This window comes from Phasianus colchicus, chromosome 3 (assembly GCF_987193195.1).
Source record: "Phasianus colchicus chromosome 3, bPhaCol1.hap1.1, whole genome shotgun sequence".
Lineage (NCBI taxonomy): Eukaryota > Metazoa > Chordata > Aves > Galliformes > Phasianidae > Phasianus > Phasianus colchicus.
This window is the reverse complement of record NC_143438.1, coordinates 46,274,604-46,299,516: the sequence shown is the minus strand read 5'-3', so window position 1 is coordinate 46,299,516 and position 24,913 is coordinate 46,274,604. Positions and strand designations below refer to the sequence as shown.

At 39.9% G+C, this 24,913-nt stretch overlaps 1 protein-coding gene across 15 annotated transcripts in view; it reads right to left on the bottom strand.

The window, feature by feature from the left end:
• Positions 1-1,569: 1,569 nt before the first annotated feature.
• The window catches only part of EPB41L3 (erythrocyte membrane protein band 4.1 like 3), a 138,424-nt gene continuing 115,080 nt past the window's right edge, over positions 1,570-24,913 (bottom strand). For 2 of the 15 annotated variants that reach the window (XM_090137404.1, XM_090137405.1), the window contains exons 13-23: positions 23,021-23,587; positions 18,332-18,385; positions 16,396-16,431; positions 15,492-15,683; positions 9,244-9,366; positions 8,332-8,709; positions 7,353-7,484; positions 6,831-6,929; positions 5,682-5,762; positions 5,301-5,417; positions 1,570-4,128 (exon numbers count right to left, since the gene is read on the bottom strand). In XM_090137404.1, coding sequence (XP_089993530.1) covers positions 5,307-5,417; positions 5,682-5,762; positions 6,831-6,929; positions 7,353-7,484; positions 8,332-8,709; positions 9,244-9,366; positions 15,492-15,683; positions 16,396-16,431; positions 18,332-18,385; positions 23,021-23,587 — 1,773 coding nt within the window. In that variant the 3' untranslated portion in view covers positions 1,570-4,128; positions 5,301-5,306. Of the gene's footprint in view, positions 4,129-5,300; positions 5,418-5,681; positions 5,763-6,830; positions 6,930-7,352; positions 7,485-8,331; positions 8,710-9,243; positions 9,367-9,884; positions 10,587-11,278; positions 11,381-11,787; positions 11,863-15,491; positions 15,684-16,162; positions 16,229-16,395; positions 16,432-18,331; positions 18,386-23,020; positions 23,588-24,913 lie in introns of all 15 variants that reach the window. The other 13 variants (XM_090137408.1, XM_090137410.1, XM_090137411.1 and 10 more) reach the window with 11 other exon arrangements.

Sequence of the window (24,913 nt, the reverse complement as noted above, 5' to 3'; positions counted from 1 at the left end):
AACAATTTAGATTGTGAACAAGTGCAAACATAACATTAGTTCCAAGATAATATAACAATCTGATTTTAGTTAACGAATACAGGAATTTGTGGAAAACATTTTTATATCAAAACTAGTAGCAACATGCCTTACTGTTCATTTCAATCTAAATCCTTATGAGTCAGAACTGATGCATAAGTAATAATGCCCCTTTCAAGTGAATGACCAAGTTTTTATGAGGAAGGCTGGTATTCTGTATTGTCCTGAGAGGACTCTGGCCAACCACTGACAACCTCCTGCATGAAGCGGCATAATTCCAATGATAAAAGATACAGCTAAACATCATTTACAATGTAAGATTGATATCATCATTGGAATCTGTAGATTTAAAGAGAGCAAAGTATTTTCTCTTTCTTTGAAAAAAAACATGCAGTGAGGTTACCATTTCTCATAATCTCCCATTTGGACATCCCAAACCACCATTACAGTTTGGGGTCTATACAAAACTTCAAATGGTTCAATTCATCTCTTATTATCAAAGAGATAAAAAAAGAGATGCTAACATCTATTTTTAATATATTGTCATTAGCCAGATGTTACTCTCTAATGTAAAAAGCACAAGAATGGGAAATTTCTAATTAAAGATTTTACTTAAGGTATGTAGACGAGCTGAAATCATATTGTCAAAGCAGTGAGCTGCTGATTGGGACTTAAGTACCTTGGGAAATATCACTGTTCCTAATCATTTGTGATATCTAAAGTCAAAATGAGGCACAGCTGCCTAAATCTGCCTCAGGACTAAGATGCTGAATAGGAGTAGGCTGTTAAATTCTTGCTTTAATCTAGTATCTGGATTTAGAGGCCCATTAACAGTTTTTGAGATGCTTGTATACAGAATATCATTATTAACAGTTTTGGAGGACAATGCCTCAAATAAAAATGAATGTCAGAGAGAGAACTGTAATGTTATGTTGTTTGATCTTAAAAACGCCAAATGTTGTTTATTTCTGTGCCTATAATGGTTACAGTCACAGTGATTGCTTGCGTAGGACAAGCAAAGGCAATGACAGAGCCTTTTCCTAGGATGCAAGCACTTAAGAACAAGATGATTAAATAAAGACTAACTTACCCCTTCAGATGACTGACAGCAACTCAAAACAAGTACAGTCTCAGTGAGGTGTAACTGCCTTGGCTTCTAACCCATAAATGAGAGAGAAGAATAGCTCTAGCTTCCACCCCTTCCAGTCACTCAGGTGTGTTACTTGCACCTGAGCTCCCTGGGTTAGCCACACCTGGTGCTCATTGTGTCAGTCTGTGACCTGGCACTTCCATTGTAGCTCGTTATGTTGATTCTTGCCTGGTGTACAAAACTCTCCCTGGCCATCATGATCCCTTACCCCAGTGATGCAGAGCAGTCACTTCTCATGGTGCTGGAGCTTCAATTGTAATGCGAGGCTGTCTTGTACTGATGTCTGTGTTAGTAACAGTGCTTTCAAGTAACATATCATTTGCTGGTTTGTTTTACAAGCTGTTTTACATAAAGACACAGGACAAAGACCAACAATAAAAGAGAAGAGTCATAGACAAAAGTTGGTTGGTAGAAACAGGCAAGTGTTTTTTATTTTGTGTGGCACAGCATTAGGCAGACAACCCAAGAAACAGTTTCTAACAAAAACCAAGACTATTGCTCCCAGGAACAATCCCCCAAACAAGGGTCTACTGCCAACAGCGGCACTGAGATGTCCTTGCCTGTTCACTCTAATCTCCTCATATTTTGCACATGCTTAGGCCGTATCTTAGCTGTGAGCATCCTTTCCAAGGATGCTACCTTTTAAAGATACAATATCTTTAGACAGCGTACATACTGTGCAGTATCACCAAAGTACAATCTCCTCAAGCCATGCTAAAATATAATGCTATCTCTGGAGAGAAGGCTTTGCAACTGCCTCACCTCTCTCTGAGGTAATACAATGCTGTTTCTTAGCTGACAACATAAGGGGCACCTGAGGGAAGATCAATATGGCTTCAGAGTCTACTTTTAAACTCCTGATGCAGTAGTGAGAACCTGGAAGGAAGTCTGCCGGGATGCTGCGAGAGCACCTCTTCCACCTATGGCTGCTGCAGGATGCTAGCAGCACCAGAAAGCTGAGCCTACCTTCACCAAAGAGGGCAAGGACATACTTGTCTCTAAATATAAAAGGCAAGTGGGGGGAGAGGTCAGCTGAAGATCATAACATACCGTAACCTTTGCGTTATCGGGCAAGAGGTAAGAAATGACTGCAGTATAGGAAGTTACACAGTTTGCACTCCGGATTAAAGGCATGAAGAATGGCTGGTGGAAGGAAGACATTCTAGGGACTGAGGGCAAAGCTTCTGAAGCCTTGGGATATAATTTTTAATTATTATCTACAGATTATTCTCTATATACTATTTTTTTCTTTTTAAATTAAGAAAATAAACATTTATTAACAAGTCACTGGGTCAAGCCTTGCCCTTGACTGAAGCCAAATCCATTGACTTCAGTGAGAGGGAGCCCCGTGTAAACAACGAAGGGCAAATGTGGCCCTTTATGTCCTGAAAAGTCTGCTTGTATCTATTTCTTTCAATCCTGCAAGGAGATACAGATGGGTGAATTATTCGTTAAGAATTTATCTTGAATTATGAGGGGAGTGTCAATGAGATGTGGCAAAAGAGCAAGGAAAAGGAATAGAAAGTTAAATAATGCTTTGAAGAGAGAATTTAATCCATGTTTCAGAGTAAAAACACCAAAAGAGAAGGGCTACAGGCCTTTACTTTCTAAGCAACCAAAAAATCCTTCATTAAGCCTCAGTGGAACAGTACACAACTACAGAAAACAGGAGAAACCAAATGCTTCTTTTCCTTTAAAATATCATTTACCCAAAGGTAAACAAGGTCATCCCTTTGGGTCCCCTGCAACTCCAACTGTCGGCACAGAGCAGTCTCAGCCTCTGAAGACAAAATGTGTCTACTGTGCAGATGCGTAAAACCTGTGGTGCCTTACAAATGCAACTCAACATTTTGAATATAAGAAACACTAGGTTCTTTTAGACACAGAACAATACAATTTTGGATGCATTTACCACTTTTATTTCACTATGCAGAAACATACATTCACCATGTGTTGTGATGCAGCTGACAGTGTAATGGACTCTATCCCTTCAGTGGGTATTATAGCTGAACACTAATGAGTTTTCAGTGGACGTTCTGTACAGGTTAAGGCTTGACTCTGAACTAGATAGTAAATGCTGACCAGATTCTCAAACAGATTTTTTTTTTTCCTCTGAGAACAAAAAGGGAAATCAATAGAAAACCATCCTGGTTACTTTAGATTAATAACTTTCTAACGCTGCAAACTAAGTAAAATACAGATTTTTTTTTCCAAAATAACTACATATAATTTACAAGGTTAGGATCTGTGAAGGGTGACCAGAAGCTGACTCTGAACAACGCTGACAAAAATCGTTAAAGTTAATAAGCTAAAATAATTACTACCTCATAAGGTATTCAGTCAGGTATACAAAGCACACTTTGTAAGCATTTAAATATTTTGATAAGAGTAAAGATTTGTCATTGTTTATCGGGCAGTAATAAAACAAGATGAAACAAATATAAGATTCAAGTTGTTTACTGAATAAACTGTGTTATTGGCACATCTAATGTGTGGTAAAACATTATACACAGTACCTATAGAGCTTCTAGCATTTTGGGGGTAATCTTCATTTACAATATCCGTAAACAAAAGGCTTGCCACCTAACAAATTTTAATCTGTTTAGACTTTCATAAACTGTGAAAGGCATGAACTGTTTATGTGTTACATGAGATCACTGTTTATATTGTTTATGAACGTGCAGGTATAGCTGAAAACTTAGACATTTTAAGAAAATTAAAAATGCTGCTTTTCTGTAATTTTATCGTTGCTTCATGCAATATAACTGCTGCTGATTCAGATTGCTTTCTATGGGAAGAGATCTCTGCCAGTTTCTTTATTAACGGTCAAGATCAATTCTTCTGTACTGAAATTTTCCATACACAGATACAAGTCAGTCAGGTTGGAACTGAGACTCCATAGAGGCTCTCGTATTCCTATGGGTGTGCATGTCTGGATTCATATGCAATCTAGATTATTCCTGCAGGAGAGAGAAGTGAGTTAATTATTTGAAACAACTGCTATCTTACAAAAGAGATTTCGTCCAACTGTTTACATAAAGACAGTATCATCTCAGTATAAGCGATTTGGCCCAAATCCAAAATCCAGTGATGCCAGTGGAAAGAATTAGTGACATCAATAGACTTTAACTGAGCCACTTTATTTTTTCTCTGAAACAACTAGCAGAATGCCACAAGAATCACAGCTACTCGCTCCTCAGTGATTGGTTCCATCTTCCAAAATAAATAACAAAAGGTGCTGTGCATCATACTCTGTTAATTACACCAAATGCTAGGGAATATATATTGTTTTAAGAATAAAATACTGCTACAGATTTAAATAAATTAGACAAGTAGCTTTTTTTTCTTTCTTCTGCATACAGCATTCAAAGCAATTTGTGCAATGGTGCCAGCATTAGCAGCTTTTATGTAGCAGGTTAGTATGCATGACATATTTCTGCGCATAGAGTAAATACAGGAATATTAAGATGTCTGTTTAGCCAACCACAACTGGAGAGCATGCCTTTACGGGGGGGGAAAAAAAAAAAGCTTGACACAAGAAAGCTGCATCATCTTCTCATCCTGATAAACAATGCTGCTTTTAAAACATAATATGTCCTCTGAAATACAAGAAAGCCAAGACATCTAAATGCTGACACACTGAGCTCGCTGGGTACAAAACAAAAATCGAAAGCAGGTTAGGCCATATCTTTGCAAGTCTGGAATAAAGCTTAACTCGTAACATATCTGCACAGAACATTCAAAAAGCAGCTGTAGGTTTTAACTTTGGCATTTTTTAAACAAAATGCATACCTTTAAGAACAACAGTTTGTTTGTTCTTAAATAACATAGAAGCAGACAAAAGGTTTTTTTGACTTCAGGATTAGAAATTAGACTGTACCAAAGCATGGACAATGAGGAATTTGCAGAGAACCAACAAAAGCAAATGAGTAGTTTCTGTTTCTCCAGCTGGCACTATTTAAATGAATTTGAATTTTGAATGCATTCAAATATCAAAACTGATAAACAGCACAAATGCAACTTGCAAATGCCAGAGAGAGAAAGTGAAGTTAGAGGTGAATTATGGTAGGAAAACAACCTTTGCAACATGCCAGCCCAGTAAATGCCTATGAAAATCATCTAGTCTTCTTACCTGTGGTCAATCCTCCCCATCTTCTGGTGTGATTTCTGTCTCTTTATGTACCACTACTTTGGTCACTGACATGTCAGGGTGCTGCTCTTTGGCTTCTTTAATTGCCTGAGCCAGCGCCTATCCCAAGGAAACCACAGAAGGGCAAAAACAAAAAGGAGGTGGAACATGCATGATCAGTAGCAAGGTGGAGAGATTCATGAGATATTACACAATTTACAAATGAGGAAAATGATTAAAATATGAAATATATCATCACTGATTTAACTACTAGTCCAGTTTAATTTAAGGCATGTCAGTTTGAACAGTATCTTTTAAAACAATGTTTAGTAATGTTCTGTTTGGCAGCCTTCAGGGTAGCCTTGAACAGCCTAGAGATTTTACCTGATCATGATCAATATCTGCATCTCCTGTGATGACTATTCGTTTTTCGATTCTTGTCTCTGAGATGCCTCCTTTCACAGTCTAAATGAGAGTGATAAATATGTATCAGTAACCTGCTTTAAAGAGTGATGCAACCCATTTGGAGAATGATCACAAATCCAGATGTGGCTGAATCGAACAAACTCTAGACACACAGAGGGGATAACCCTGTGCAATTGGAGCTTGCTTGAAATGGGGGGTTGGACCTCTCCAGAGTTCCTTCGAACAAAGATGATGTTGTGACTTTAACCAACATATACACATCAAGAAAGATATCTGCAAGTGGTGGGTCAAAAATGGCAGGTATTAGTGGTAAACTCATCCCATGAAGAGAAGAATGGACATACAGATAGCTCATATTAAAACCTAGATAAGTCCTACTGCAGGCTTCAGAAGAACAGAGAGGCTGTATAGCCCTTGCACAGCTCATCTACTGAAGGGTGAATTGCACTGCAGAAAGATAAAACGCTACCTTTATTGAATACTAGTAAGAGAGCTGTCACTGTACAGCGTTTCTTCTGAGAGAGGTCCTGTTACTGAGCTGCTGCCTTGAAATCTGGAAGACTCAGCATAATTTGTCTGTTCAGCCATAAGCTTTCTGTCTGACTGCAGGCAAGCTCCTTACAGTACAACACAACACTACAGCAACCACAGAGTCTGAGCTGACTGAATGTCCCATATGACTGCACGATACAGATTTATAATAGCATTTCAACACTGTGCAGACCAAATAGTGCACGACTCAAAAGCAGTATACTCCTGTCAATGCACACTCATGCTGAGGAAAATTATTCCTTCCATGGAACCAAGTTTGATGTCAACTTGGCTACGCTGCTCCCTGTTTCAAAGAGTATTTGTTGCTAATTCAAATAGCTCTGCACAGCAGTGTAGACATACCTGAAGGGTTTATACTTTTCAGATCACTACTATTAAGTCCTTGGATGATCGATTAATCAAGGTAGTATATATACCCAAAGACAGGTGAATGAAGACAGAAACCCAAAATAGATAGGATTTTGTCCGAGCATGTGTCTATGTTTTAAAATAACAGAAGCTAAGAAAACACAGATCCTTCAGAAAAGAAAAGCTTCCCATTTCCAGAGGACTCACTTTGGTGATATGCGTAGTGGTTGTAGTGCTGGTGGTTTCAGACGTGATAGTTTGTGCACTCATCAGCACACCAGGCTCTGAGTCAGCACCACTATCCACCTAGAGAACCAAAAAACAATCATCAAAAGCATACTCTTAAAAAGCACAGGAAGACAAGAACTAAATTCCCTATTTTTATTTTTCTTCATAGAAAGTTATTTAACAACAACAACAGGATAACAACTGCTGTTAAGGTGATCGTGTGTCGGTATTTCTCTCTGCATTAAGACTCTACTTCTGGAAGGACAGATAAGAAACTGGGGCTTTGAAACATGTAGTTTTATCAGTGTTCTTAAAAGGCCCTACATCAAGACACACCAGCCACCTTCAAGTACACTATACTTATGCACATACTCCCCATACTAGTACTGAATTCTTGAATAACAGTTCACACTAAAGAAAACACTAAAACATGGATGAAGAAAGATGGGCTCCTAACAAAGGCCACGTTAATTAGACGTTGGCTTCTGTAGGATTTCTTACCTGTGAAGACTCATATGTAATGGTTTTTGTTTCTGTATGGACTACTGGCACTTCCTTTGTTGAAATTTCAAGGTTTTCCCCCCCAGTAGAAACACTACTGAAACTGATTGTTTCAGTCTTCACAACTGGTGACTGTGTGAACAACAACAAAAAAAAAGGGATTGGAAAATTTAGTAAAGCTTCCGGATTTCTCAGAAAGGGTTTTTTTTTGAGGGGGAGGGATGGGTGGAGTTGCTTTTTTTGCATAGGAAAAGAAGGAGTAGCAATAAAAAGTGCTCTACATTTTAAGAAAAAAAAAAATAGAAAAAAAAATCTCTTTGTTATAACGGTACACACATGTATACAGTTATATAGTGCTGGCAGTTTGACACTATTCTGGATTACAAGAGACTGAGCTTCAGGAAAGATGTAAACATTACACATGTTCCCAGAATGACAAGAGAACAAATCCTATTCAGGCTTACTTTTCCATTCAGCTTTCAGAAAAAAAGGAGCAAAACAAGGTCTCCCTTCCCTTCTACAAAATGCTTCTTGAAATTCTGCTAATGGGGCTAACATAATAAGCACAGATTGCTTAAGACATAGTACAATAATCTACAGTTGTATCAAGCATGGAAAAAAAATTATTTTCTGTCTTTGAGGACATGCAAACTTTGCCAATCCTGATGGATTTTCCCAAAGAGAATGCCAGCTGAATCCTTGTTGCCCACTGCATAAAAAGCCAGCAAATGAGGCATTTCTCTGCAGCATGAAAAGCGCTTTTAAGTAAAATATGCGTGGCATTTAGCCAAGGATGGAAACCAGCAACAAGCCTTGCAGGTGCCATGCAAGGAGGAAATAAGAGGAGAAACAAACTGCCTGCTGTAAAGATGCAATCATACAAGTCTTGTACTCTTTACTTTCAATGAGAGGAATTGACTTAGTCCACTACCGCGTACATTTACAACTCAGCACAAGAACTGATTTAATAACGAGTTACCTCAAAATGAGGTTTTCTTTCCAAAGAGTCAGAAACGTGGACTGTTGTACTGTGCTCCTCCGCTTGCTCATGAGAAGTAGCAGCAGCAATGCCTTCCTGTTTGGTTACAGCTTTGTGGGCCTCTTTTTTTTCCTCTTTAGCCCCCTTAGTCACAGCAGAGCCCTCCTTCCCCTTTGCGCTAGCAGATGCTGCCTGAGCCTCGGCATCTGCAAGTCCAGCCACTGTAGTGGGTTCCCCACTCGCATGCACATTCATCCCACGTCTCTCCTCGATAACCACAGTCTCCTGTACAACCTTCGTCACTGCGTCCTGGTGCGGCTGAGCCACTTGCTTCAATTCACTGGAAGTTATCTCCTGAGATGTCGTCGTGTCTATTCTCTGTAGGGAAAGAGGAAAAAAAAAAAATCCTCATCTAGAAAGCAGACAACGCTACACAGAGCAGCTCCTCAGCTTAATGTACTGTGAACATAAATAAAAACGGGGTATTACATTTTGCCAATTTATTTCTCTCGCGTTGATGGATTTTCACTCTAAGGACATAATCGGAAAAGTAGAAATGAAAAATAAAACAAGAATTACGATTTTAGAAGTGAAGAGAAATGTCAGTGTTTTTATCCGTGGTAGTTTTATGCGAGTTTTATAAAGGCAAAATACAGCACCCTGTAAAATGACCAAAATAAAGTGAAATGAGATTAGAAAAAAAACACAACGCTTTTTTTTTTTGTTGTTGTTGTTTTTCCCTTTTGGTGAAGTTTCTGTTGTGGTCTGTTGTAACAAAGGACAAGGCACAGCAATGCCATGCGTTAGTCATACAGGCTCTGAGTTATGCATAAAAACAGGAAACAAAACAAAAGCAAATCAAAAGTCATCATTGTGCAGTTATAACACCGAAGGATGGAATCAAACGGCCACCTGTGCCCAGCTATGGGAAGTAGTAGTAACCCCTCCTATGAACTCAGTTGGCTTTCTGGCGGACTCTATTAAACTGAAGATATCTGAGCCATCCAGGGTTTTTTCACCAGTGGACTGTTTAGTCTAAATAGACAAAGAAATGGAAAGTCATACACAGATGAAAGGCCAACCCACATGCACAGAGATATTAATCGACAAAACTGGAGGCAGAGACAGAGGAAAGGAAGAGAAGGTTGCGGGGCACAGAGAGGTTGGGAACAGGATAAGGATGGGAAAATAAATTAGAGCAAATTCATACTGGCTGTAGTAAGCAACAGTTACAAAGCATAGTTGTTAGCACTGGCGTTTTGCTCGTTCAAGCAAACCTTTTTACCCTTTGGTTAACAAGCAACAGCGGCAACACCACATGTCAGTAACGTGGATCTTTAAATAAACTGGAAAAGTTGGAAGCCTTATGTAATGCCTGCTTTACACTGTGGTACGGCGTCAAATTATGAGAAAAAAAATAAGCTGGGTTGGCTGCTGTCAACATAAAGCCAGGCAGCAGGAGAACTGAAAGGCAGGGTAGTGTGAGGGCATTGCCTAAAAGAAGTCATGCTTTAATCTTTAAACTGTGGCATGAAGTCAAAGCCTCTTGTTACCACTACTTTTGATGCAGACGACTCAGTAACATAGTGAGCAGTAGCAATGGTAAATGGTTGTTCTCTGGAGTATCGCCACTCAGACACGCTTTTATCTTTCCAGGCAAATGCCCCTGCTTTTGCAGCTTCACCATCAAGGTGTTTTTCTGCTTTGCCAAGCTGCAGGCTTCTCAGTAACTGCAAATCTTGGTCCATCCTTAGTGTCTTTTTCAAGCTCTCCTCTTCGGGACTTTGCAACTGAGATTCGGCTTCCTTTATAGGTGTCAGGGAGTCAGACAGCTTTCTTTTTGTGCTCTGCACATCAGCCTTCTCCTCAGCGACAGGCTCTACGATCCCATACTTGGCCACTACTGGAATGATTTTCACAGATTCTTGTGCTTCCTTCTCCTTTTTTTGCAAAACTTCTACAGAAGGCTGTACTGTTTTCTCTCCCTCTTTAATTTTACTTGTCATGGTAACAATTTTCCCAGACACAGCATCATAGGACTTTCCTAAGGTGAACATTTTCTGCTTATTCTCATCTTTGGATTGTATTTCACTTTCCAAGTCCTCAAAGCTCAGAACAGCACTGGATTTTAGTACCTCGGGTGGAATGCCAGCTTTACTGCTCACAGTCACCACTTTGTATGTCACACTTTTTTTCAATTCACCATCAGCTACCTCAGAAGGTACTTTGTCTATAATAACCCAATCCTCAGTGCCCTATATTTGAGATATAAAAGCTATATTAGAATATCTGAAGGTTCATCTGTGTTTCAGGAGCACTAAAGTATGAAGACTTTCAAGAAATCAATGCTGCCTCTTTGGAAAGCATATAATAATTTCATACTGAATTTCTTAGAGCAGTTATCAAACAAATAAACAGCATCACCTTAGGCAAAGTTAGATTTCTCATAGGTTTCTTCCCTAGAGGCCCGTATAACGTGGACACAAAAAATTACATTTGCCATACTTTTCTGCAGTAATTTGAAGCAGAATAAAATGATCATCAGAATCATCCTAAGGTTAAAAATCATATATTGCCATGGTTCGTAATGCTACACTTGAAAACAAGTTACAAAAATAGGGCAAATAAGCCCATTCAACTGTATCCCAGTTGTAGCAACCACACTTTTGATGAGGCTTTAGAACAGTATGCATTTGTATGTAGCTGCAGTCTGCTTTTGCTAGAAAAATCAACCCCCTTTAGCATTATTTAAATATAATAGTACAACACAGTAAATGCCATACTACTAAGGATATTGAACTGAAGGCAACGTCTTTTTTTCTCCTTATGCAAGTATACTACATGATTTGCTCTGACTACACAATAGGCATCCACTTATTTGACCGTAAGGCTTCTGCATTTAACTAAGCAAATGTGGTTATTTAAAATCAAATGAATTAAAAATAACCTCTAGGGATGATGGGATACTTTTCTGGATAATGATTTGATGAGAAGTAACCAAAGTGTCAGCAGATTCTCCTTCCTGTAGCTTCTTCTCTATCACACTCGGCTAATAGAAAAACCAATAAGAACACAAAGTTCACCATCACTCAGAATAATCTGAATTCACTTGACAGTACATAGGAAATTCATTCTAATGACAAAAGTGCCCCATTCATCACAAAGTTCTCAGTGTAACTTATGCTGGAAATGCATGCACAACTGCAAACAACATCCACAAATAGCACCGTGCAAGTACAGCTGTAACTAGCAGAGAAATCAATCTGTATTAGGTAGCCATAAGCACTGGAGAGACCACATTCCTCTGAATCTGGCCCACAAAACATCTGTCTCTAAAATTAGGAAATAAGTATGTAAAATAATAATTTTAAAAAGTGGTTTGGAAAGGAAAAAAAAGATAATAAACAACTGTCAGCCTATCTGACTGCATTTCAAGAAAGTATGATTAGTTTTTACCTGCATTTCAAGGAATGTAGTACCTCCTTTCTGCAATACTATGAGTTTTTCTGATTTTTCTCTTTCTTCTTTGGTCTAATGTCAGGGGAACAAATGGTTTCAGTAAATGGAGGGCATATAGTCCACTATACTATACAATAGCTTATCATATTTCTTTATAAAGTATTTACTGCATGATAAGTTAGGCAACAGAATTAAAATAATTTTACAACTGAGGCCTCTCTCTGTTCAGGACATTCAGATGGATGCAAAGTAGACATAAGTATAAAGTCTGCGTAACTGGAAAAATAACAATTTGAGTAATACTCGGGTGTGGATGTGTGGCATTTATTTTATCCTATGTCATTCACTTAAGTTCGTCTGGTGCCAACTGACGTGGCTTCCATCTACAGGCTAAGAACAGGGACCTCTGCCTCACTCTGGCTTTATTTCTTCCTTAAATTTCCAGCTTCCTCTTACAGAATGACATCAACATCCTCCTTGACTTTACCCCATCCGTGCCTTTCCAACACTATAAAAACAGCAGTTCCCAAGACTAAAAATCTATTTTCAACTTGACTAACTGCAAAACTTTAAAATATTGCTAGTGGTTGCTTTCTTAAACCCTTTGAGCATGGGCAATTCCTCAGACACCCTGCCATTCTCCCTTCTTCTGGGCTGGCCACCTTCTTTATTTGGAAGGAGCATGTATACCCCCTGAAAGCAAAGCAAATTTCTTGCCAGACCCTTTGTACCCACTTTCAAGGCAGGTGTATTCATTAGGTGTGTCAACGCAAGTAATGCCAGCAGTGTAATAAAAGGGTACAATTTTAAATTCATATACCACTCTGTACTCATGAAGAAATGTACACATTTAACAAAGATAAACTAGAGATGGGAGGGTATAAGTGACTCATGTATCTGGCTGCAATGAGAGGCATAACTCAACTCTTTGAAAGCTAACAGCAGGACAAGGGGAAATGGTTTTAAGTTCAAGGAGGAAAGATTTAGGTTGGATGTCAGGGAGAAGTTCTTTACAGAGAGAGTGGTGAGGTGCTGGAACAGGCTGCCCAGAGAGGTTGTGGATGCCCCATCCCTGGAGGTGTTCAAGGCCAGGTTGAATGGGGCCCTGGGCAGCCTGGTCTAGTATTAGATGTGGAAGTTGTTGGCCCTGCTTATGGTGGGGGTGTTGGATCTTCATGATCAAGAGGTCTCTTTGAACCCAGACCATTCTGTGATTCCTGCATTTCTAAAGGGCTGGTTTAATACAATCCAAACCAGCCTAAACATTGTAAAGGATTTTGTCAATATGACAGCTTTCATGTTCTGTAGCTATCTGGCCACCATTATAGTAGCCACTTAAAATTATTTCTCATAACTAAATAAAATGAAATAATTTCTTCCATTATTGTGAGAACCAACTGGTGACCTGACAGGCTCAATCTGACCAAACACAAACATACAAACACTCCAAGTGTGTGTTTTACTTTCCTCTCTGTTCTTCTTTTATTGTAGTGATCTTGAAGAGCTAGTTGTAACAGAACTGAATACACCTTTAAAGTGGCTATTCTGAGTGATTGAAGTGTGTAGCATCTTTGAGGATGCTACCACAAAAGGAAGGTGTAAGAGCTTTGCATCTTGACTGTCTCTGCATTTCCTAGTAAGTGCCACAGTGCTGATTTTGACTGTGCATGGCTGAAGATTTTCCTGACAAATTATTCTATCAGCAGGATGTGCAATTTGAAACCATCCTGCCTAGCACAGACAAAAAGGATGTCATATGTTACCAGAAGTCACCTCACAGCTGGGCTCTGAGAACTCAAATCCACTCATATTTTTCACAGCAATTCCTTCATTTAGATGCATGTAAGATATAGTAACTGGACATTGCTTTTGAGCTAGTTCTTTTCCTCCAGTAAATATGCTACCAGATCAGGGTATCTCTTGCTCTTTTTATTTCCAAATGAATGCTTAAGTTCGGATGTCTTTCCTCAGGGTAAAACCTACAAATCTGTAATGCTTTGCTACTGCTTGTGTGGTTTAATCAACGTTTTGTTATTAAATTTGCAAAATAATTAAGACATGAAACAAAACTCAGGGGGTTATTTGCTTCACTCACACTCTTCTGATTTGGATTCAGCTTTCCAGCCACTCACTTTTCACCAGGAGTTTACCTCTTTAATATGTTAGATGCATTCTGTTTATTAGATTTACGATTTTACATTTAAGACAGAAAACCTTCATTTTCATCTACAAACATGTTTATAAGATCTATTATGACTCCTGAACAAGACAGTAGGAGGTGACTGTTTCCCTCTGCCCTGTACTCATGAGGTGCAGTACTACACCTGGACCACTGCCTTCAGCTCTGGAGCCCAGAGCACAAGAACAACATGAACCTATCAGAGAAAATTCACAGGAAGGCCATGAGGCAGCAGGATGGAGCACCTCCCCTGTGATGAAAGGCTGAGAGAAGTGGGGTCATTCAGCCTTGAGAAGAGAAGGTGCAAGGGAAAGCTCACCATAGCCTTCCACTACTTGAAAGGGGTCTGAGGAAAACTGGAGAGAGACTTTTTACGAGGTCGTGTATCAATGGGCCAAATTATAATGGCTTTAAACTAAAAGGGGACAGATTTAGTTTAAATATAAGGAAGGAAATATTTACTGAGAGGCGGTGAGGCGCTGGCACAGTTGCCCATGTAAGCTGTGGTGCCCCATCCTTGGAGGCACTCAAGGCCAGGTTGGATGGGGCCCTGGGCAGCTGAGAGCTGGGGGGCAGCCCTGCCCATGGCACAGAGTGGGACTGGGTGGGCTTTGAGGTCCCTTCCAACTCAAAGCATTCTGTGATTCTATGATCTATTGGTCTTAAAAAGCAAGCAGTAAACATAAGTATGATTCCTGTCAGACAGAAGCCAGATTAGCACAATGGAATAAAAAAATTACCTTCATGCAAACTACACAAGCAAGTTTCTGTTTGCACTACTGGATTTAACCAAGACATTCTCTGCTTGTTGTGAACACTTACTTATTTTGAGGCAACACTAATATTACATCGTTGCCTCTACTTCTCATTATCTACCCATAACCTATAAAATAAAAGACTGCTTTTTAAATAGTATTAAATTCTCACAATCATTTTAGACTGCACAGTGAGCAAGATTTTTTTCCTGCATGAAAATGCACACACTTAGCAATCTACACTGACTCTTCAATGGGTAACCAGCAGACGGCAGCAACTATCAGCACCCTTACGGAAGTGGGCAAGCAGGTCCAATTATCATCATTATTTCTTCTTCACCCTTAGAGACTGACAAGAGTTCTGCTTTTTGCTCTGTATTTTCTTGTCAGGCTTGGTACTGTACCTCTGCCCATGTTGCAATGCCACTGCTCCCAAGCAGTCACCATTATTTAAATTTTCCCTCACTCACTGTCATGTTTTGTTTCATGCATGGGCAGACTCCCTCAAGCTTACCAAACCTGTAAGGAAGCCTGCATTTTGCACCCTTACAGAGACCCAGTTCTGCTAGGTGGCTAGCAGTGAATTCTGCAGTCTATCATTATACATATAAACAGCAGCTATCCACTTTTCCTTGTACCTTTGCTGCTAGAGTCCTGAGAAAATTGAGCACCTGCAAGTATAGAGGGGCCTTGAATATCTCCTGAGAGCTACTGTAAGTAAAAACGAATGCATAAATATATTATGAAGCCTTTCAGATCTCGCTGACCTCTTCAGGCACTAGTGGTTCAATCATAGGAGCCTCCTCCTGCCTTGCTGCAAGCCGAACGGGAGATGTGGAAAGCCTCTTCTCCCACTCATTAGACACAGCCGTTTCTGTGGAGGTTTCCAAGAAGGTTCGTTTCAGCTCGCTTATATTGGTCTGATGTTTCATCAGATCTTCCTGGGTTTTGTCTAGGTCCTAGATAGTTTTAAAAGAATAGAGCAGTTTGTAATACATCCTAAGCTGACGTAATGTCAGAGCCAAAACACGTAAGTCGGTTAGTAAAGAGGAAAGTAACATCTCGGGGAGCCGGGGAGCACAGCACTAACACAACACTCTGTGAAAATGTGGCATTTTGAGAGGTAACAGCATAGCATATCTCATACAAGTGAGTATAAATATACTCTTAAGGAGTTTATCCGTATCACTACAATTTACACCTGATAAAGAGGCTTCAAACAAACATACATATGCGCGTGGAGGCACACACACATACGCGCACGCATTTACGTATTTATAGTACAAGTTAGAGGAGTCGTCATAAACTGAGAAAAAATATCTACTTAATTTACTAGCAGGTGGGAATACACAGCTCATGCATCATAGTGCAGATTCACAGTTTACCACTAAAACTAACACACATGTACGCACATGCACTGGTATATACCAATACCAACCTCTAACATAAGATTACTATGTTTGACATACACATTTTCACCCTGTATTCGCTTAATCAGACTATTCTGAAAGAAGTGAAAAAGAAAGGGAAAGGTAAGGGACACAGTATTGAAAGGATACAAAATGCTGTTTCTACACATTTCTTCACAGAGAACCAACAGTAACATGCTGGGAGATATGAACACCTCCAACATCAGTACTTTAGTAACATCTGGACCTTCCGCTTCTGTACCTGTGCCTTTAGATCTCCGTCCTCCTCTTGATCCGACTGCCAGCATGAGAAAGATTTGAAAAAACACCTTACCCATCTATGTTACAGAAAGCTTTATAAACGTTGGTCAGTGAACTAGGTACAGAGCACATTTTCTCTATGTTAAGGACTTAAGGAGAATGAACAGACACAGCTGACTGCAGTTTTCCTAATTCAGAGCAGGCCTCCTCTTTCCAAAGTTGTTAATTTTATACAAAGGAGTATTTAATATTTCCCTTTAAAATTTCCATGACCATTGTTTAACTTCCATTATTTAATTCTTTGTTATCATTGGTGCACTCTACTTTCATAGGTCCTCTAGCTACGCATGGAGCAGAAGATGGACTTTATCAATGAGATCATTGCTGATTTAAGACCAAATGGCAATAACAAATTCTTCAGAAATCTGTAATCCCAAAGCTTAAACATATGATGACATCTCCTGGGCCACAGGAGATGTTCTGTATAAATAAGACCAAGAGTAAACATGTGCAACACCTTCTAAGGAATGAAACACATCTTAGTTGCAAAAAGTGCTGTTTCCTTAACCTCAGTCCTATGCTGCATTAATATAAATTTACTTCATTTTAGTCTGCATATATTCTTTCAGCACCTATCTGCAGTGGAGATTTTAGACTGCAAACACGCAATATTCACTTCATCTCAATTTTTCAAAAGCAATGCAAAATGGATCACGAACGCAGTCCATTTTTGGAGGGCTTCATTTTCAGATGGTAAGTATACAAACTTCCTGAATAATGTGTGTCTATAAGAAAAACAGAGGTTTATAAAATCTTCACCTCTAAAATAAAGATGGCACATAGGAAGATTATTGTGATTTTTTTTCTAAATAAACTGAACATTTTAAACATAATGGCTTTGGGATTATGTTATGCTTTCTGTATGACTCAAAGCCTGAAGCTATGGAGTGCAAGCGATTCTTTAAAGCATTTTGTGCTCCTGCCTGTACTCAATAGACACTATGTTGTTGCTCCATTTGGATTGTTAATGCTTGTGCCTCTATTTTGACTTAATTTTTCATACAGTTCTAATTAGTGAAATGACCTGCTGGAAAATCTTTATCTGTTGACTACTTTATAATTCAGTTCAAATCTATTCTATTTACAGCCAGGGCCAAATTGTCCTGACGCGTCATACGCAGAACTCTTCCTTGACGATAATTTTAATGGTCTGAAATATTAATGAGATCTTACTGAAAAGCTACAGTAGTGTTTGCAGCAAGGCTCTGTCTTCTACCAGATGTCAGACCAAATTCAGCTCACGTTTGCAGCTGCAACCATATTAATTATGAAAGCATTATATCCACTTCACTAAAGTCATACAGGGCTGAATTTGCCTGCATAGCCTACATACTATGTTGTGGATAAGAAGCTTATCAGCATCAAGGAAAACCCACTTTTTAATGTTCCACATCTGAAGACAGTATGTGGATTGCAATCTATGCATTGTTGAAGATGACGTGAAATTAATTGCACTGAAGGTATTTATAACCTGGAAAAACCTTTTCTCAGAAAACTTGAAAACTGTGCTGTATATCTCATTCCCCCCACTCCCTCTCTCCAACAGGCAGCAGATTGTAAGAGCAAAGAAACAAGCACCAAACACCAGGACATGACCAACCAGGTACCAGTGTTTGCATGGGTGATGCTGCTATCATCCCTCTATCTGCACAAGGCAGTCTCATTTCAGCAGCCTCCAGATAAAACACAGAAATAAGAACGAATGCTAAGGGTGCCCCAAGAACTCTGCTGGCCAAGGGAAGCTCTCACACATGCACAGAGTGGAGGCCCTACACTGCAGGAGGAGACATGCAGTTCAGCACTCATGCCCAGGGTCAGGAAGAGATGAAACCAAAGGCTCTCCCCTTCGTTAACTGGGGGCCATTGGCTGTACAAACCTCGGTGGCAGTGGTCTCACCATCAGCTGCAGTATCCGTCTGCTCACTGTCAGTCTATTTTGTTAGACAAGTAACCGGGTTCCAAGAGGAAGGCAGGAATAAAGAATAAACCCATCTCATCAGTACACGCGGGCCACACAGGGAGCCATTAAATTCAACATCCCTGTGAACTGCATTAGCATTGCTTTTCAAACCACGCACAAGTCAAAGAAGCAAAATAAAGGTGCTATATTAGTAAACAGAACAGACTCAGAGGAAGACTCAAGGCGTACTGTACACTGTATATGGCTTTACTGTAACAAATTTTTAAGCCAAACAAAACATTACTGGATAAGTCTTATTTGGATAGCAGATTTTTTTTTTTCCATAAGAAAGCCAGGTGGCTTTTAAAAAACTAAATCTAAAAAAAAAATAATAATAAAAAAAATTAAAATTATATTTTCTAAAGAAACTTTTCCTCCCAAAATGATTTTAAAAAAATATTATTTATCAAATTTTTGTTCTAGCCAATAGAGATTAATGCAGTGTTTGACCTTTTATCTGGAGGGAAAAAAGATTATTAACAAAGAAAAAAAGCTACTTGAACAGTCACCTGACTTTCAGCCCCTCATTTGTACAGAAAAGTTGTCATGTCTCCACAGTTACACGCTATGAGGCTGTCTGCATTACCAAGGAGTAGAAATAACCACATCTCCCGCCTGTCTAAGGAATAATGGTAGGCTCAGATCCCCCTTGGTTCCAGTAAAGAGCAGCTGATATTGTTACCAACAGCAAAAAGAAACAAAACTATCATTAAAAACAAAACAAAACAAAACACTTCTCATTCCATTTAATAATAAAAGCAGGAGAAAAATAAAAGTAACTCCCTCCCTCCTCCCCCCAACAACACTCACTAGGTACAAGTGATAAAAAGGAAACAAAGCACAGCATTGCTCAGACTGATCTGTCCCTGCTTTGCTCCGGTAGAGCACTGACACCATGAAGAAAGTTTTAGAGGAGAGCTTGTGTTAAGACATAAATCAAGTGAAGTGTAGGGTACTACAGGCTGGGCAGATAGCTTGAGTGATTGCTTTTGATGTTATGTAAGCTTGCGGAAAACTATTAAGCAAAGAAAATACTCCCTAATGCCCCAGACTGGCACGTACAAGTTGTTTAAGCATCAGTGGATGCTTGTTTTGATTACCGACTTTCTGCGGTCTCTAGATGATCTATACATCTCATCCTCAGATCACATCAACATGAAATGAGAGAAATAGGCAACCTACTGAGAGACATGGATGCAGTATCACTTTTAACTTTGAATTTTTTATCTTCTGTCATTTTATGACAACTGCAGTGGTTCATTAACACACTTTTCTGGATATGTTTTCATTGCCTTTTTCTTTACTATTCCTCTCTTCAAATAATTTGTAATTGTGTGACAGGCAGAAGAATAAGCAGATATTCTGAACTACTGGGTAAGTGCACAAATGCAAGCTAGATGCAATTTTTCAAGCAATAACCACTCACTAGACAGACCACTTTTGTTTTTAAATAAAACTATACTGCCAAAATAGCCTACTTAGCCAGGCAAGCTGCATTCACTAAAGTGTGAAAAAAAAGTTTGTCTGAAAATTGTTTCTTTATTAGCAAAGAACTTCACTTCTTTATAACATAGGTAGTTGTAAAAGTATGGCAGTATGAAAAATAAACCCAACGCATTGTCACTCCTATTTAATAAAAAATAATTAAAAAAAAAAAAAAAGAGGAATTGATGAACCTAGGCGTCTAAAAGGAAATAAAAGATTTCTGTCAAGACACTTTTTGTCTAACACATCCTGCATATTTAAGAACTTGGAGCTGGGAGCATTAGTGAAATATTAATAGCAATGTTAGCTAGGTACCAACGGAGAATGTAAAGAAAACAAAGAGGACAGATCCTGTCTGACTGCACAGACTTCCTCCAGACTCCCTGCATCGTTTAAGGGAGGACTGAGCTCAGCAAGGTATGAAACACTGACTGCAGCTCTTCTAAGTGCCTTCTGCATCACTGTGTCCAATATTTTGTGAACTGGAAGCACATTTTTTGGGAAAAATATATTATTTCTTTCCCCATAACATCAATAAAATCCTAAATAAGGCACAAACCTCAGATTACTGTAATGTACATGTCTGTTAAAAAGCCAATCAACAGCCACGGAGCAGAAATCGGCATTACTGGGTCACTTGAAGTGAAGACGATTGCAGAGCAGGGAATGGTGAATTAAGAGGCTCAGCAAGGCAGATCTCCTCAGGAGCAAGAAAGGTTGGGCTCAAATCAGACGGGCTGGAGTGCACAAACAACAGGCAGCTGCTGCTAGTGCTTGTGGGCATGTAAGGGACTGGAAGGGCAGAGAGCAGCTACCTCTTGAAATGCTGTGGCTGCACACCCTCTAGTTTGCTATCATAATTGCTGTGATTTGTTTTGCCAATGTAATGCAGACATGCCCAAGTTTAAAACATACTCACTGTCATGCAATGTTTTGAACAAGAAATGCCCCCCGGATTAGGCACAAGTCTGTGTTGTCTGCCAGAAAGCACTGCCACAGTAATCACCTTCACAAAAGAGCTACATTAAAAACTCTACTTCGTAACACTTCCAAACTTCACTCAGAAAGAAGTGCTCATTTCTGAAAGAAGAGCAGAAAAATGCATTACATAAATGCTGTCTCACTGCGGAGCTGGCACTGCATTAACACCGCTCTTGCTATTAGATTAATCCAAGTATGGAGCTAATGCAAACTGAGAAATAAATGCCATTTCAAAGTGAAGACACAAAAAGAGGCAGCAAAATTTGGGACACTTTTTAACCAAAATTGCATCTCATTACTTCTTTGTTAGGCATTACAGAGCCAAAAGCATCTAAAGACAATATTTTTGCAAGACAAACTGATCTAACTTTTGGCTTTCCACAAAAAGGAAATGAAATCCTCCATCAAGTAATAGAAAAAAAAAAAACATTGTGGCAGATTTCACAAACATTTAGATGCACAAGGTGTTTACTGGAGGCAACCCAGTGCGATGGCATAGACCAGTGGCCAATACAACTTTTTAGAAATAGCCAACTGGTCAGCAAGTATCTGATCTGGTGTTGTCACACACAAAACAAAAACCATACTTGTGCATTTGAGGAGGAAGGGAAATGGGAAAAAAAGAGAAAAAATTAATTATTATTGTACTCTCCCCACAAAGAGTATTAGGCACCAGCAAAAAAACAGAGATCAGTAACTCTGTTACTTAAACAAAGATTCCTTTTCTTCTTATGGACATATTACCATGTCCAGTGCTCTCAGAAGCATTATACGTTCTTCTTCTGCTGTTGGTTTATCATCTGTGGTGACATGAGGCAGTGATTTTGGCAGTGATAATTTAACGCTGCAAAGTTAACGTGGCCCACGTGGCATGCTCTGGTAGCAGCTGCACAACAGCTGTTCCAATGTGAACTCTCATTGATACATTGGATTTAAGTATGGGAAAACAATTTTACCTGAAGCAGAGAGGGGACTGAGGCCTAAAATCCAGATCCAGGTTTCAATGGACCAGAAAACCCTTTCTAGGCTTGTGCTATGGCTAATGGCTTCTTGCAAAAAGCTGAGCCTGCTTCAATTTCAAACACCCTGAAGTCAGCATGGATGCTCATTGACTAGCTGTTTACATAAACATACATACATATGCATGCATATATACGAGGGCTGCTCCAAAAGTAATGTCTCCCATTTCAAAGCGTTGGCCCATGAAGTCAGAGGTGGATGTTGGTGGTATGGCAGCAGAGGTTGAATTTTTCTGCCAGTACTCTGTTACATGTTGATGTTGTGTGACAGATGGTAGCAGAAAGGCAGTCTGAAAGAATGATGTCTGACACGGAAGTACGTATGAAGCAAAGGAGAGAATTTTAATTCCTCCACGGGCAAAACTGGCACTCATTAACAGTCACAGACACTTGCTGAACATTAATGGAGACAAAACAGTGGACACAAGCATAGTGAGGTGATGGGTGGTGCATTTTAGCAGTGGTGACAGACAGCAGGTCACCTCTGCTGGTGCATATATTTACAAGCATGGCATGCAGGCTCTTGTTCATTGCTGGAGAAAATGCACACCTAGCGGTGGTGGTGATGTTGAAAAACAGTGTTTTGTAGTGGAGAATTTGTTCTATCAAACAGTGCTACTATGTTCTTTGTATCTGTAGTCATTTCTGTGGAAATAAATAGGAGGCATTACTTTTGGAGAGACCTACATAGTTATGCATGAAACTGTACTTCCTTCCCTCTGTTTAGAATGCTATTCTAACAGACCCTAGCATAAAGACACAGGAAAAAAAAAAAAAAAAAAAGATATCTTGGTGGGTCAGAGGCTTCAGTGCTGACTGGTGACAATTTATTTAGCAAAGGTCACTTTGCATCAGCCATCACAGTTTGAACCAAGCCACTTACACACAGTGTTGTGCCTAACCCTGGGCCCCAAGCTGCACTCCCAACACAAGAAAAAAAATAAAATAAATGAAAAAAAATAAAAGAAACAACCCCAAACCAAAAACACCCCATCCCTTCTAACATATCAGCACAGACAGAAATGAGGCTCTGAAAGTAGGACCACTATTGCAGCAATCTAACACTGGTTAGGACTGAAGCACTGAACACAAAAAAGAGTGTTCGATGCCGAGGTACACACCTCTTCCTCTGAACTGTCACTCAGGTCATTGGCAAGTGAGGCACTCAAGGAGGCCGCCTTGGGCTCCAGGTAGCAGAGGCACATAGCCAGAGGAAAGGAGAGAGTGAGGGCATATGGCACTGAGAAAGAGGCAGAGAGCAGAAAGAAAAAAATGAAGAGGAAGCAAGGCACGAGGGAGGGAGAGCGGATGGGAAGGTAATGCTGCACGCTGGCAGGCAGGAGGTTGGTTTCGGAGAGGTTAGGGAGCGACAGGTAGCCGTCATCATCCAGGAGGGAAGGAAATGAGTCAGGAAGTTGCAAGGAGAAGGAAAACAGTGTCCCGCCTTTGCCGGCTTTTTGCTTATAGCCGAAAGCCACGTCTTGCTCCGTGGAGCAAACTCTCCCTTTTCTGTCGGAGTCCGGCTCTGCCTCCCCGTGCTTTGAAGCACCCTCTTTGGGTGACTCACAGCCTAAGGGCTTTTTTCGAGCGCTCTCCTTGCATCTCCTGCGAAGCTTGGCTGAAGATGCATGGGGACCAGGCTGCGGGGACGGCGAGGAGTGGAGTGAGTCAGTGCCAAGAAAAGGTGGCTGGGGACAGAGAAAGAGCAGCAAACAAGGCGCAAAAGCAAAAGGACAAAAAGAAAACTGTCATTAGTTAATCTTCTTCTGTGATGATAAATAAGATATATATATATAATCATAACAGCAATTTAACACTACAGCTTTTAACTGAGTTAAATTTTGCACGTTTCCATGCTGCACACATGTACGAGTGAATAATGGTTACAGCTTACAAAAGGCAACGTCTCAATTCAGCGTTTGTCTAGTCATCTGCAGTACACAATTTAAATCAAAATCTTCACAGCTACATGTGGAGGTGATGGTGCTGCCAATTTTCACCCACCGCACAACTTTCTTCAAATCATAGGGAGCTTTCAAACATGAAGTACAACAAACAAACAGGGGAACATATTCCTAGTATCAACAGTGCTTGTGGTGCTGCCCTTACTCGAGTCGTGGGGAGACAGAGTTGGAGCCACATGGTTCCCACCTATGCCAGGCACAGCACCACTGATAATTATTAAAATCCCTAAGATTTTAAATTCTGTGTGCCTAAATTAGTGCATTGCAACATGTGAAAAAATGCTATATCCAGAAACTAATGCAAACATATTCTGCTTTTGGTGGCAGATAAATTTATAGGTCAGAAGAAATGGTATTAGTTTGATATCTACCCGAGCAGCACTTCCTCAGCCCAACTCCCACAGCTATGCACCCATCACACTGGCCCCATGCACAGACATTTTCTCTGCAGTCAAAAAGTGACTTTTTGCTCCTTGTGAAGAAGTAATACTATACCCACTGCTTTTTGTTACAAATTTTACTGCAATCAGTAATGTCTACCGACAAGCAGGATTTGCTTTAATGCAACACTTGCAGGGCATTCAATCAGTCTTTAGGATAACTCAAGGGCAAAAAGTGGAATGTAATTCAGGAGGGTACTTGCTTCTAGCTGACATACAACACACTTCCTAGTGGACAGCCACAACTAATCTTCAATCAGAGTCACCACCAAAACACCCCGGTGCCAACAACCTGTCTTGCTGCTGATGGAATTTTGGCATTTTGGCCAAAGTCAACTAGGTGCACTTAGGTGAAGTGACAAACTGGCTCACTGACCAGGCCAAATACCTGAGCTGCTCCACTGCTTGTCTTCTTGCTGAGCTTACCAAAGACTTGTCAACTGCAAACACTGCAAACTCCCAGGAGCAAAATGACTTCAAAGCCAAAATAGCCTTTATCTGCACAAGCTGGTGCAAAATCTGAGCCAATGAGCTGGATCACAATTTTAGATACAGGTGGCATCAAACTAGTTACTAAGCCTCATCTTTACCAGGCATCCTAACAGCAGGA